We start from the raw sequence: 15,898 nt of genomic DNA on the forward strand, positions 1-15,898 counted from the left end.
TCTGGTCATGCTGCGCCAAACCAATGGCCAGCTGAAAACAACAAAATGACTAGAACACAAATGCGTACTACAAAAACGAATGGCCGTATAATATAAAAAATTAGGCATTTGTAAAATGTATGATATAAAGTATGAAAATTATAATTTGTGATTTAAACCAATGGCTTTGATGAATTTAAAAATGCAAAATACATCACAATGATCAGATGAAATGTCATGAAATGAATGATGACTTTGATGAAAAGCCGTCGCAAAATCATGACGATGATGTAAACAAGTAAAAACACGAGCAATGGGCAATGGCATTATGACAATGTGGGCACTCGGGTTGACTCCTTCGTAATAGAATGTATGATTGAGAGCGGCTGAGTCCTATGTGTAACACTTTCTCTTTGCGATTTGTCGAGCAGCTGAAATGCCAATGACCAATTAGGAGCTTGAGTATCGATAAAGATTTCGTGACCAACGAGCATTCTTTAGAACGTTAAGAAGCATCACGGTTCCCCCGCGCAACAGATTGAAGGATGAAGATGCTTGATGGGGAGCGTGAGAAAACGAACAAAATCAGCCGATATCCATACCCGAGGACATCTACCAACTTCATTGTGAACGCCGTTTTCGTGCACCACATTTAGCATCCTCTGCAAAACATTCACTTCGGCTGAACAAAACACGTCTCAAAGAAATATTCATCTCAGTCCGCATCACTTATGGGTCATTTGTCGCATGTTTCCGGCTACATGACTGACTCTTTTCCTGGATCCGACTTCCTGTGTCCTTTGACTGTGGGGATATCCCAAGTCCAAGGTCTATCTTGATGGTGTCTGAACTTATCTTCCGTTAAAGGAAAACACATCACAGATTACGATCAGCATTGCTTGTGAATGTTGTCTAGGACCGTAGAGAGCCTTCTCGGGGTCCCGGGGCAGACTTTTTCTTACGACACCCTTGAAGAGGGCTATTGTTTATAGGGAAAATAAGAGTACATTTTTTGTGGATTCCCCTCATTTGGCTCTGGGGAATGGGGCACTGCTCCGGCTGCCCCAGCCTAGTTACGGGCCTGAAGTTGTCCAGAGGCTGCAAAGTGTGATCCACGAGAACGGCGGTCACTTTGAAGGTGGTCGATGTCCTCACCGGAGAAGTGAATGTGTTAAATGAAGCGTGATGATTTTTCTCTGCCAATTTCGTTTTTCTTATTCATCTGTCTGTTCTTTAAAATTACTTTTTTACACTACAAAAGTGATAAGTTTTCCCCTATCGGCGAGATTTGAAACCGATTCTTTTTCCCCGCGGAATCCGTGTCTTTTCGTGTCACGCACATCATTTGTCCCACTACTCCACTAAGTTTGGTGTCACCCCGGTCGTGATGGCTCTGAGTACTCTCAGTTTAATTATAAACACCCTGTCTATAAATAACTGGGAAGAAGGTACTTAGCATCCTCGAAGTATTACGAAGGCCAGGGGGAGCTCAAGTACCCAGAGTCCCCAGGTATAGGTATCTGTATCGCTTTCCCAAAATGTGAGGGTTGTCACAAAAATGTGAGGGAGTTGCTTCGCCACCTCTCTTCCCATTGTATATTTTTTCTTTTGACCTCAAAGTTAAGCTATGACTTAAAGGATTGTGTAAGTTTTGAGTTAGAAATATGGTGAACATGAAATTTGGAGGGGGGGGGGGAAAGGCATCACTTGAAGTTAAACTTTCAGGGGGGTCTTTAAAATGGCTTCCAGGAGAAAGTGCATCAGGGAAAAGTGTGATTTATTGCATGAACTTCAGCAATAAAATTCTGGAAAAAATTGCATGTAAAGATGAATATACACTGCCTCATCCTGGTTGAAAAAATTTGGGCGAAGTAGAATATATATTTCATCACAAAAAATAATTTAAATAAACAAGAAATTTATCATTTAAAAAACCGTTGAAAAAAATTAAGATTTACTTAATGCATTTTTTTGAGTATCAAAAAGGCAAAAACATTTTGAAAATGCCAAAAAACGATTAGTCAGTTCTGAAGGAGTTATACATGTAGTCATATACATATAAATACTTCTAATTTGCGTCTTCAGAGAAGGATTTTTATCACCAAAAGCCGAACTCTCTTTTGATATTTCGCGATGTCCATCGCAACGTCGCTTGCGAAAGTCAACGAACGAACCTCGCAAAATGATTTTTCCCTATATTTTTGCCTTCGTTCGCTCCCCGGGAGAAGAGAATGCGAAGATAAATAGTCGCCAAGTTTGGTAACCTGCACAAACTAAAAGTTTTCAATTCATAAAACCATCTGTGGTTTCGTGCCTTGAGCTCTTTGTTAGGAGAGAACAGCTTCACCATAGGAGAGAGAGAGCAAAGGCCACGACATACAATACGGAGGGAGATCAACCAGCCGAGAGAAGAACCATCATCACCACCACCAACCTCAACGCGATTCGCAATCTCTCTCTCAATCTCCGGAGTAAAGCAGCCTCCCGTAAATCATCAAATGTATCCCATCGCCCCGTGCAAATGCACTTTCATGGAAAATACACAGGTGTCGTTGCCACTGCCATGCATCCATGCATCGCCTCTCGTGTCACCATAATCATCTACTTTACGTGATACGCTCAACTCGTGTTAGACGAGTCAAACCCTACCACACCCTACCCTTCGGGAAATGCACCTCAAGAGGGTTATTGTTATTATCGATGACAAAAACACAGACGAGAACCTTCTGATTTGTAATAGGAATAGAATCAAACAGCAGCTTTAGTTTACATTAGTATCCTATACAGTTTTGAGACATAATGGCCGTATTTAGACATGTGCAACGTGTGCACCTGCACGGGGCAGCAGCAAAATTTAAGAAATGACAAATTTTCGTTTCAAAACGAATTGTTCCTCTGATCGAGCCTCTTCAACATTGGGATGGAGGAGCATAAAATATTTAACATCACGAGACTCTTTTCCTTCAAACCTTCCTTTCTTTCACACGGTCCTAGTCTATGCGCCACCACAGTTTTACCCAGGACTATACAGTAACGGGTGGCTCATTCCTTTGAAGTTGTTCTTGCCACCATGGCTCAGTGGGCGTGATCTTGGATCAGGTGCGTGACGTCACTGCTCTAATATTTTTAACTAAAGCGCGACCTTGAAATACCGGGCAGCCAATGGCAATTAACCGGTTCTGTCAGGGTGATGACATCTCTTGGTACCGACTCCGGTACTTCATGAAATAGCCCTTGTTACATGGCTTTGAGTTACAACTTTAAAGAGTAAAGCTGTGTCGGACGGTTGCTCTCCGAGACCGTCGATCCCTTTGGGAAAGAGCGCAAACCATCCCAAAATGGTCTCTCTGGGCGGTCAGCGGTCATGTCTGTCTGTTCTGTGTTGGAATATTAATTAATGCTGATACCTTTACTACAAATAGTTACTTACTTAACCACACATGCACCTCGTACACATCCTCTACGGAATTTATAACGAATCAGTCAATGCATGCAAAAGCGCCCGAGTGACCTGGTCGTAAGATACTCGTCTACCACCGTGGAGGTTGACGTCGCCGTCCCATGTTCAAAACCGGGAAAGAATATAGATATTTTCCCCCTAACGAGCTTGAGGCGACCGCCGATAGATGGCACCTTCATTTCCAATCCAACTCGTTAATGGTGCTGTTAATTGTAATATAGCGATATGGCCAGAGTTGTTGTTTGGCGAAGTAGTACATACCGAGATGTATGTTCCGAGTTGCATGTGGGATTCCTAACGTATTTGTATGTTGTTGGAATTGTGTTTGCTTCGTGTTCTTTCTGTGGCACTACCATTGCCTTCCGTGTTTTTTGAAATGAAGATGGTAGAGACTTGAATTTTCCATGTTATGTAAGTACCATGTTAAAGGTCTGCCTTATTTCTGGGGAAAGTGTTTGCTAAATGGGAGACTGGTTCGCATTCACCCCTCGGAGCATGGGCGGAGATACGGGGAGTATCTCCTCAAAAGTGGAGTCGACTGGTCTAATGTATATATGTATATATGAACTGACATGATCATCATCGTGCCCCCCCCCCAGCAATAATGACCTTGCCCCCCCCCAGACTACCAAGTCAATCTCCGCCTATGCCTCGGAGTTCGTTGCGCCAGCAACGGGGTTTGAACGTGTATCCTCACGGTGCCCACACGACTGCACTGTGGCAGACTATAAATTATTGTTAAACCTCACCGTGTATTTATGCAAGTTTCGTGCATGTGTGTGTGTGTTCATGTGTTGCCATTTATCTTCTAAAGACTAAACTAGCCATGAATGAATATTCTAGTATTAACTACATTTGATGCAATTTAAATGTTGAAAATTCTGTTACTTGTGGCGAAGTTACTTTCTTGTCTCTAGAAGTGAAAGATACCGATAAGATGTGCTATCGGTGGTCATCGATGCCGAGTTCTATTATTTCACAAGCCTAGTTGAAGATTTGGTGTATTCAGACACATGAGAAATAAGACACAGAAACGGTCACCGCGTCCAATAAAACTGAGAAATGCACCACTAGAGTTTCTTTTTAAAATATTATTATAATCGTGCGTGTGCTTTCTCTTTTATTTGCCTGTAAAAATGTTTACAACAGGGATCTTCAACATTTCAAGTTTTCCTTGACCACGGGTCCACACAGAGGCACCGACATGCCACTAAGTAGCATTTGTATCACAAGCTGTATCATATATTGAACTCAAGAGCATGTATTGAAGGATGATGGATGCGTTGCACATCATATGTTCATAAATTATTTTAGGTGAGGAGAGGGAACTCTGCCCCTTTACTAAGTTTATTGGAGGGTCCCCATATAGTTCAAGTCTTCAGGTTTCGATATCTGTGGGTCCACGGACCCCTTGAGAATCATTGAAAATGTTTCAAGGGGTCCGTGTGCTTGTATAAGAAAACACACGAGCAACTCATTATTTTCCTATTATTATATTAATTTGTCTAATCTTTCTTATATTGGCAAAGGGGTCCCTTGAACATACAAGGTTAAGAATTTCTGGTTTCCGTACATACAAAACTTGATCGGATAAAGTTGGGAAAAGGTGTCGCCAAAACGAATCGCCAAGAGAAAAGGCGGGTGGCAACCCACAATGTTCTGGCTGTGACGACGATTGCTCTCTCCTCAATCTTAAGAGAGACAAGGGAGAACAGGAGCTCTTGTGTCAATACCTGTAGGCAATATGCAACGTCTCTATCCTCTCTATCTCTCCTCTCCATATACACATGCAATATATACACGCACCAGTTCACTCTCACTCTCTTTCTCTCTCTCCTGTCCCGGAGTATTTTCCGGGGAAATACGTCGTTTGTTCCGGGATTCGCCTCCTTTTTTTCACGCTCCGGGTAACACCGGGCGTTACAATCCGTGGGAATTCGTCAGCAGATTTTGGCGCCCGCGAAAAAATTGCTTCCGAGAACCTGATACAGCGTAAGCCACTTGTCATAGCATCACACACCAACACAATACTCTCTCTCACCCTCTCTTGCTGTCTCTCTCCTTGTACAGTGTATGTAACGCACATACACATACAGCGCTGTTGCCATTTCTCCATGTTAACACAAATCCCGCAAAAGCAAGCAACAGCCACGCGAACGACAAGAACAAGATGATGAAGGATTTACAGCCTCGCTAATGATTACGCTTTACGATATCTGCCGATCCAAAGTGTTTTCTTTCGCTTTTATGAATATGCGTTATTGTATGTGTGTGTGTGTGTGTGGCCACATGATGTACGACGCGAGCGCAATCATGATAATGATTCTCTCTTTCGCACACATTCGCCGACTCTTTTCATAGAGCTATCAATAAACATCCTAGAACCAAAGTAAACGAGACAAATTGTTTTCGACTCAACAACAACCAACGACGATCCAACAAAAATTTCTGGTCGTATTTTGCCGCTGCAATCACTCAAAAGGATCGCTCCCTTTCACTTTCCCGCCATCATTTTGCCAAGCACCTATAAATAGGATTATAGTTGGTATCATCGTGTATTTGAATGACCGACTCTGGGTAAATCCACCAGAAGCAGAGAGTTATACTTCGATGGTTCTAATTGGCTATTTTGATTACTCTTTGCTCCGTTTAGAATGACCTTGCTCTTTTTCGATGCTCGCTTAATTCACCGTTAAACCAGGCCACACGCCACATGGCGATATTGGATGATTGTCCTAATAACGGACTGGGTACATCTACCAATTTTGTTTATATATGATAGAAATGCATCCAAAAATAAAAAATGAGCCTTTGAATTAATTCACTTTTCACTAGTTGAATTGTTGCTTGCTTTAACTGATGAATTGATCTTGCTGAATTGTGTCGGCTCACTTTCATCAGATTGCATAAGACTTCCAATTAGAAATATAGATTTTCCAATACCGCAGGTTTTAGGATATATTATCAGCGTATAAGTCCTCGTGCAAATCCAGTAGAAGGTGATAATGAAATGTCGTACATATCAAGTAACAATCTTTTTCCACGTTTTGTCGTTAAACTCGATCAGGGTATCGATGGAATTGTTTACAAATTCGCAGATGGCATGAAGCTAATGGGGGTAGTTGGGAATCAAAGCGGCAGTAAGATGCTTCAGAGTCCAGACGAACTTGAATATGATTGCAGCATGGGGTAATGAATGGAGCATGACCTTTACGGTTGACAAGTGCATGGTACCTCGTTTTGGTTCGAGCAACTCTTGTTTCTACGAAGTACGAAAGCCTGGATAACCAAGCAGAGATCGAGATATAGTTCGGAAATAAAATTCACATTGCTCTGTAAGGAATTGAACCACCAATCTCTCACTGTCCGGGCGAGTGTTCTAACCATTGAACTACAGAGGACAGACATTGTCCTTCCTTAGAGCATAAAAGTATGTATGAATGCTGAACGGGACTGCGCATGGGTAGCCTCCTAGCTCAGCTAATAGCTCTTAGATGGCGACATATAGTGAGAAACGATGTTCTTCTTTCCGAACTACATCTCGTTCTCCGCTTGGCTTAGCCTTCCAGGCTTTCATACTTCGTATGAACAGCGGAGAGTGACATTGTTTCTCTCTAAACCCTTGTTTTGCTTACGAGTTGATTAGTATTACTATCCCGGATGCGACTAGGCTCACTGATTTGGGAATTCTCATTGACGAACAGCTTAGGTTTTGTTGTATGTGAAATTTCGTAATGTCTTAGTCATTATAAGCGAGTCCGACTGTATTAATATTGAAAAATGTTGATATGCCAAAAATATTTATGATTTCCTAAAAAACGTAGTCAGTCATTACTCATTATTAGTGTGATTAAGTTTTTTGTTTGTGGGAGTTTTATTGTAATATACAAGTGGGTCTATCCTTATATATAGATTGTGTGAGAGTACTTCTTCTTCGTTGCTTTCATGTTGAGATTACTTGCTAATTGTTTCATGTTTGTTCTTGAGCATTATAATTGGAAGTTGAGATGGAAATGTGTGTTTTTCGTTACTACTCACTATTAAATTGGCTTTATAGCCAAATCAATAAATATATATGTATATTAAGTATAATATCTGTTGGACGGATGTTACCTACAGAATACTAAAAGTAGTTTCCGAAGTATCAGATGTATGTAACTAATGAAACATGGGGAGGGGGGTGGGGGGAGGAAATGTTACAAGTTCAAGGGTGAATGAATAATGAATCAGTGAAATGTCATTAATGTTTGTTATTGTAACGCCTCGTCATGATCCAGTAATTATAGGAGATTTTGTGAATTTGATGAGCGAAGTCAAAGATAATTGAAAAAAAAGTTGAAAACATCTCATAATCTCAAAATTAATTTTGAAGAATAAGATATTTTTGACATTTTAAAGGTTACAATTCTCCACTTCCTGCATTTGAGATATTTTAAAGGTTGAGTTTTGAACAAAGTGTATTTTTTTAATTCTTCACCACAACAGACAGGGTGGTTATAAGGACTCTACTCAGAACTATGTAGAGCCTATTTTGGTTGATGTATTCCGTCGAGAAACTTAGTATACACGCTATATGGACCATGGGAAAACTTTATTCAATCAAGCATTTTTTTCCATGTGCATTCTGCACACGTCAATCACTTGTTAAAAGTGTGTTATAGTATATTAAACAGTAGTGCGAAAGATTTGTTAAGGATTCGCATGAACAAGGTGTTTTACTTTCAATTCGAGCAGAGTTCGTTCGCCTCCTCCATAGATATGATGCAGTCACAAAGACTAAGTCCTCCGAAGAATGAGAAGAAAAATTGGTCTGATATAGAGTCGAATATAACGGTTACTCAAGCGAGAAAAACTCATATTTCAATAATTGTATTTGATTAATGTTTCCGCAATAGATTTCCATTAGCCAAATGGTCGCGCCTTCGAAATATAAAATGGTCGAACTGTGGTTTAGTCAAAGTATACATCCTATATCATACAGTCCTATCATTATCATCAAGGCAATTTCAAAGACCAAACTGTCTGTTTTATTTCCAAAAAGTCAATTTCTCAACAACAACAACCAAAAAGTCAACATTTTAACGGAGTTGTTCGTTTATTTCAACATTCATTCATCATATATTTCCGATTTAAAATATATATTTCATACTAAACTTACAACTGATATGAATAATAAAAACACAGACGCACACACACTGAACTCTTAAGTTTCTTTGTTTTGTGGTAAGCTTTTCCCGTGAGCATCCAACATGCAGTGAATAAACACCATTGCCCTTTGAAGACCGGACACACCCCGCTTCCCATCTCGGAGAGATATCGAAGCATTCCCGAAGGGTGGGTGTATAACCCCAGCGTTGTCGCTCCTCCTTGATACCAAGGGCTTGACTACCTATAGCTAGTCATTTGTAATAATACACTTAATACAATGTCATTTTCATACGCGCGAATGACAATTTCGTGTCGAAGAAAAAGCCGTAAAAGTCTGATATTGTGTATATCAAAATAGTCGGGCAAGCAAACAAAACGAATAGCAAATATTAAAGGCGACCGCTTGCGCCTTCGAGGTACTTTTTCTTAAAAAGGTCATTTTGGATAAAACGGATGTAATTTTGATTTGCATATGGTATTAAATTACAAATACAACGCCACAACAGGCAAATTGCCCAACGAGGTGGCTGACTTAAGAACATCATGGATCCCCGAGCCATTTTTTGTTTGGAGGCCCTACCTACTACTGCTACACCACACATGCACCCCGCCCACACCCCCTGCCCCCCGCGGAACCCCCAACGAATCGGTACATGCGGGAATGTGCGTGTACGTGTATTGAAACCTGACGTGAAGTTTTTTGTTTCTCTGTAATGCTTGTTATGTGTAGCGCTGCCATCTGCCACCAGTTTTTCTAACTATGAGTGAAGTGTTATGATTGAATGATTTATCGTTGTAGGACTGTTGCTCTCTGTGGCGAGACTTTTCAACGGGGAGATCGGCTCGCATTTGCGCCTTGAAGTTGGGAACCACAGAAAAGCAACTTCAGCCGACCACCACTGTGGGGTTCGAACCCGGATCCTCGCACCGCGAGTCCGTCACTATAACCACTCGACCACCACAGCGGCAAACGAGAAACGAGCGGCAAAAGAGAATAAATGTTATTTCATGAGTATTTTTCAAAAAAATATTATATTGTCTATTTCATATATAAAATTAACATATTTTCAGTACTTCTGCTAGATATTGTCCACTAACTACTGCCTGCGCATCATCATGTTCGTCACACAGATTATTGCTATGACATTGTTTAGTGCAATGAATCATAAGTTTCCGAATACTACAAAAACTTATTGAGGTATAATGTTTTACGTAAAACAGTACGCGCATTTTTCGTTAAAAATACTTGATAGTCTCAATTCAAAATAATTTGTAAAGTAAAGCAAAAAGTTGTAAACATATTGCTTAGTTTTTAGTTCATTGCACAGCCAGGGCGGTTTAAAATGCATCGGAAAAGTTTCAAAAAGATGCTTTTTGAAAAATGCTTGAGGAATCAAGTATTTCGTGAAGTAATAAAAAAAGAGACAAAAACACAAAGACCTAGTTTAATTGGTGAATTTGATAAATACGCAAAAAAAATCCAAATGAGTCTAGTATGTGTGATGAATATAGTCGGACCCCGATATTATGATAAAAGATTTTATGATCGTTCCCCAATTATTGATGCAGTACATGTATGAATTACCAGGCATAGTGACAATATGACATGTTTACCAACGACGCGTCGCTTGGGTATTATGCATAATCGCCGGTAAAAGTGATAACTTTTTTATTACTTATTAAATTTATCAACGACGCTTGTGTACTATGAATAATCACCGATAAAAGTAATTAATTTAGGGAAAAATGATTAATTATTATCAAACTTACCAAAATGCTTAGGTAAAGTATGCATAATAACCGACTATTATAAAAAATAACCGCATTTATCATATTTACCGTAGCGTATACAAGGTAAAAGAGAAAATATCCTACGTATTCGTTCGTAATGTCAGAATGATCTGGTGAGTGAGGTTCATCCATCCATCCGCAGAGATTTGGTTCAACGATCAACTTGTTCCCAAGATGATGATGATGATGATGATATTAGTTTCTCTGTGAACACAAACGAACGAAACTCAAGTCTGATATTCTGATGTTCTTTTTGATATAATCAGAAGGAAGGTCTCGTCTTTCCCGTGGCTCGTGGGAATCAGTGTCTCGCGCGAGGGTCAATAATTGCTCGCGACATTGGTCGTTAGTGTTTTTGCCGCAAAAGCGCAAAAGAAAGGGATCCGTTCTCCAATAATGGCCGTGCAAATGGCATTCAATCAATGCGTTGAGGGGGAAACGAATTATCGACAGGAAGCAAGTACGAGCAATCATTCCCTCGAGGAATCATCGCCAAGTTTTCATTCTCTGTTAGTCTCCGATTACATCGCGAATGAAAAAAGGTATCCATCGTGTGAGATTTTCTTTTGATACACTTTACCAAATTATTTCGACATTCCTCTCCGAAAACTTCTCCGTAAAATCTCTGTACATGAAGAAAATTTTCTGCATACATCTCATAGCCTTGTCTGTTATGTCCACTCCCCAGTGTCTAATTAGTTTGGCCCAAAGAACCAATACATTCGGGCTCCTATTTCCCAAGAGAAGTTGAACCTTCATCCTAGAGGGTGGGCTAGACCTCAATCGCGGATCTAGGGCGATGTGACTGGAGGGACAAATTGTGCAAGTTCGTTTCATCGTACCGTATTTTACGGGACAGACACATTTTCCTATATTATTCGGCTCTTGAGAGGGGCGGTCATTCCCATTGCCCTCCTGAAATAGCACCTGAGCGAAGGCAGGCATCTTCAGCTGCGAATCAACCCAAGACAGATATCTTAAGCTGCATTGAGTGGAGGCAGGCATCTTCAGCTACAAATGGAGTGAAGGCAGACATCTTCAGCGGTGAAAAAAAAACCGAGGCAGACATCTTCAGCTGTGAATGGAGCGGAGGGAAGCGGATACAAGACTATGTGTCGGAGAAGGGACTTGATGTGCAGGTGCATCGGATCATGCCACATTTTGCGAGACGGACAAATTTACCCCCATATTATTCGGCTCTTCAGGGGGATGTCGGTAAATCCGACTGGTCCGACCCCGCCTGGTCCCCCCCACCCGGTTGTCTAATTATTTTGGCCCAAAGAGCCGATACATTCGAGCTTGCATATCCCAAAACATATTGAACTTTCATCCAAGAGGGTAGGCTTCTCGTAGGCCTGAAGACAATTTCTCGAGTTCCTTCTTTTCCCGAGAAGTTTTGCGATGTCATTTGATTATGGGGTGTTTGAAACGAACTGCCCAGCTAGATATTCATTTCCTCCTCGCCCCCACGAATATTGTTGAAATGCTACTATTCCAAGATAGCCTACAGACTAAATTCGCGAAAAAACAGAGAACGAACATTATACGGAAGCCAGATCTCACATTCGCAATTGGGGAGGGAGTGAAAAATGGGTATAATGCTCAGATTTCCGAAGTGAATTTTCAATTTCGTCTCGTGCGAGTGTCTCTCGAAATTTATGCTTCGGAAGGGGAAATGCTAAAGGAATGCCATCTTCCGAAAAGCATAGAGGGAGGGAGGAACCTCTCGCGAGCGCAACACGTACAAGTATGTAGTAATTCATTCGATAACATCAAAAAGAGCAACAACAAAAAAAGGTCTCCTTAATGTTATATGCTCGTGACAACGTTAATTCTGTTTCATGGCTAACGGGGAGAATAACAGTAAAATGGATTACCGTATGCAAATCAGAGATTACCGATTTCATTCGATCAGAGGATGGAGAGAGAGAGAGAGAGATCCACATCTGCATAAAATGTTTCGCAAATTTGTTGTTGTTTGTTACTTATGTTCCCCGTCGATCCCCGTTGCCGTTAATTTTTGTTTCGAATCCTTCGAATCAGTGCAAGAAAACGAAGCTCGTCGTTAAATTTCCCCCGTCAAAAATCACAAGAAAACAAAAGAGAAAGAATCCAACAATAAGAGACGTCTCCGTTTTCCACGCAAAAAGGCGCAAATTAGAAAATCCAATTGCACCAAGTTTCGCGATAAATCTCTTATAAATGCATTTGCTTTCCTCCATGAACAAAAAAAAAGTGCAAATGCACATTCAGATCTCCCCCCCCCCCCCCGTTTCAGAAACATAAAAACGAAATCCCGTCACCTTATTTGCATTTTTCCGAGTGGAAACATTTCCGTTCGAATTCGTCGTCGTCGATTATTTATTCTCACGTGTCGAAACGGAGATTATCGTGATATTTGCATAAATATGATTTTACATATACTATAATATGTAGTAATATACAGTCATCACCGCTTATTACAATCATGGATAATGTTAAAATTCTGGTATTGTTATCATTTTTGCGAAGTTGTAACGAACCAATATCATAATATGGGGAAAAATTCGTTTTGTTATCGAATTTTTTGTTTTTCTTTTTGCATATTTTGTGAAGATTTAGGTTGAACCAAACTCTTTTTTTTTTTATCTATAAGTTATCATTATCAATCCGCAAGACCATGTAGGACATGAAAAGCTCTCTTGTTGAAAAAAATTTCTGTACCCGGTTCACAATGTCTTGATAATATTAACCGCCCTTAGGGGTGTGAAAAATCAATTAAGTTAAAAGTTAAATTATTTCTTGCATTAATTATGAATTTTCATTAATTGCGGAATTATTAATTTCATTAATCCTGAGTTCTCACCGATATTCTGGAATTTTTTCTTCCGTCAATTCTGAAATTTCATCACTTCTGGAATTATTTGTTTCATTAATTCTGAGTTTTTATTGGTGCCGGAATCACTTTTTTTCAATTATTTTCAATTCATCGATTCTAAAATTGTCACTACTTTCTTGATTCGTTTTTTTCACTAGTTTAAAATTACCTTGAATTTTCATAATTTTTTGTATTAATTTACATTTAATTGTGTGTTTAACATTTTTTCTATGGTTATTTCTCACCATTGTAAAGGTATATATTCTGATGTAACTGTATATTCTGAATAACTGATGCCGATTCCCTTCCTCTAAAAAATATATAAAATCGGGGCAAAAAGGGGGATTTTGAGATCGTAAATTTTTGAGATGCACCTGGCCCCACCATTATTTTCGCATCGGACCCCGCATCTGATAAGGGTGGCCCTTTCCGCTATGGCGTATGTACGTGCACTGTTGCTTTTGCAATGGCTTTCCTTTAGTGAAGACAAATGTAAGGTAAAACTCAAAGCCTCTTTCTTCTGTTCTTGGTTAATTTGTTTCAACTGACCAGATTCACAGCAACTCGGCTGAAGACTTCCTCAAAGGATCTATCGTAAATTGCAATACACATTAGACAGTTCCATTCTAACTCCTCGCAATTTCTGAATGAAGGAAAAAGGATTTTAGAGCTTAAAGGAAAAAAAATCCTGTTTTAGGAAAACAAAAGGGAAAAAATCCCGATTCAGCATTTTGGAGCTAGTAGTTATATGTGATAGAAGAACAGATTTGTGTGTGTGTGTGTGTCCCGTTTTCGTACATTCCGTTCGACCGAAAAGGCCATATGGTCATCGTACTTTCTGGAAGGTTCTTTCTCGGATATAGTTATCAATTGGTTATTGTTATCAGAAATCCCGAGTCCCGATGCGATCATATTAAGTGACGTGCGCTATACTACAAAGTAGTAGGTTGCCTAAATTATGTCGTAGATAATCTGATTTCGGTAAAAATTTATCCGATGAAATGATAAAAAACATTTCAAGGAAAACATTTTTATACTTGCAAATTCCATATCGAATTTTGAAACATTCATTAAAAATAAAAATAGGCACCCAAAGCAAAAAACAAACTAATTTCTGAAAAATCTGAATTAAATTACAGAGCGTTCTGTTGCTTATTGTATAATTACAGGAGCTTATTAGCTCTAGAACGGACCGAACAGGTCCCTAAGAGCTACATAGTGTGTGTTTTTGTTTGTTTTGTTCTATATTGTCTTTCTATTGAATACAGCAGCGGTTCTCAACCTATGGTCCGCGGACCATAACAAAAGTAGTCAGCAGGCAGTCTTGATAATTTACTTCTAAATATCAATCGTAAAATTGTTCAATTGTTCTAACTACTAGCACCATCTTCATGGGTTCAAATAAAAATTACAGCTTTATACTTGGCGTCACCACAATATTTCACAAAGGAAAAGGCAGGAAATTGCGACCTCCTCAAATACAAGATATCACTTACTGTAGCCAAAAAGTACAAATTACGACAAATTTACTAAATATTGAAAAAATTGCTGAAATGTAGGGCTATTGCAAATCGTAGTAAACACATTCGTTTTTGTGACAATATTTCATTAAGGAAAATACGGGAAGCAGGGATCTTAAATGCGGCAAAATGCGGAACGTCGTCAATTATCACCAAAAAACGTTGCTATAAGTCGGCAAAATCAACAATTGTTGCTAAAATTCCGGAAAATTACAAATGATTAGGAAATGAAGGACTACTGAAAATCGCTGTTAACCTAAATGTACTTCTAATGCCTTCGTTATTATCAAAATATGATTTATAAGTTATAAAAATTATCTTCATTCACGAGTTCGGAAAGCATCACAAATTCAAATAAACTTCGTTGAAAAAAAACGGCACAACTGTATAAAATCTGGCTGTTCCGACAGTCCCGTGAAATACAAGACAACATCATGTTGTAAGTTTGTGATCCATCGAATCGTTTCAGACATTTCACTCGTCCGTGGATTCAGAAATATTGAAAAACGCTGGAATACAACACATCTTTGTAACACATAAATTGGGTCTGTGAATGGGTTTTTACAATAAAATAATGATATGAATATGAATACAAACGAAGTTGGTTATATTTACCTGCTGGTCTGGTTTCGCCGGTCAAGGAGCTCGGAGAGACGGTCGACGACGACGACGATTCGACGCACGGAGGGAACCCGTATGAAGGCAAATATCGATGCAGAAGAGGGAACAGGGGCAGACCCGGTTCCTTCAACGACAGAGGTGTCCACAGCCCTGAATAATAAGTTGGCAAGAGGCTTCCTTCAGCGAGGAATGGCGGCAGAGTCGCTGGACGAAGCGACGTCCCGGTCAGCGAAGAAGCGTCCACCACCGTGGGAGAGATCGGCCCCGCTGCAACACACGTTTGGATTAGTGTGGACAAAATTTTCAGTGGCATAAAAGCATCTCGCGTACAAATGGGTAGACAACGTGCACTTTGCACACAAAGTTATTATTATTTTATTTATGACTTAATACCACGTTAAAATTCGATGTTTGCTGTGACTAGACCAGAACAGAATCCTCGTCGCTCCCTAGCCTTCCCAGGATGTCTAACGACTTAAAAATTACCACTCAATTGGCATAGAAAAAAAAGAAGACAAGATT

The 15,898-nt window shown here is 39.8% G+C and overlaps 1 protein-coding gene across 1 annotated transcript in view; it reads right to left on the minus strand.

The window, feature by feature from the left end:
• The window catches only part of LOC149081591 (uncharacterized), a 132,390-nt gene that overhangs the window by 86,238 nt on the left and 30,254 nt on the right, over positions 1–15,898 (minus strand). Inside the window, exon 2 of the mRNA XM_089236989.1 lies at positions 15,371–15,643. Coding sequence (XP_089093115.1) covers positions 15,371–15,643 — 273 coding nt within the window. The remainder of the gene's footprint in view (positions 1–15,370; positions 15,644–15,898) is intronic.

This window comes from Pholcus phalangioides, unplaced genomic scaffold (genome assembly GCF_987345545.1).
Source record: "Pholcus phalangioides strain wild (caught in Gottingen) unplaced genomic scaffold, Ppha-v1.0 ptg000009l_1, whole genome shotgun sequence".
Taxonomy (NCBI): Eukaryota; Metazoa; Arthropoda; class Arachnida; order Araneae; family Pholcidae; genus Pholcus; species Pholcus phalangioides.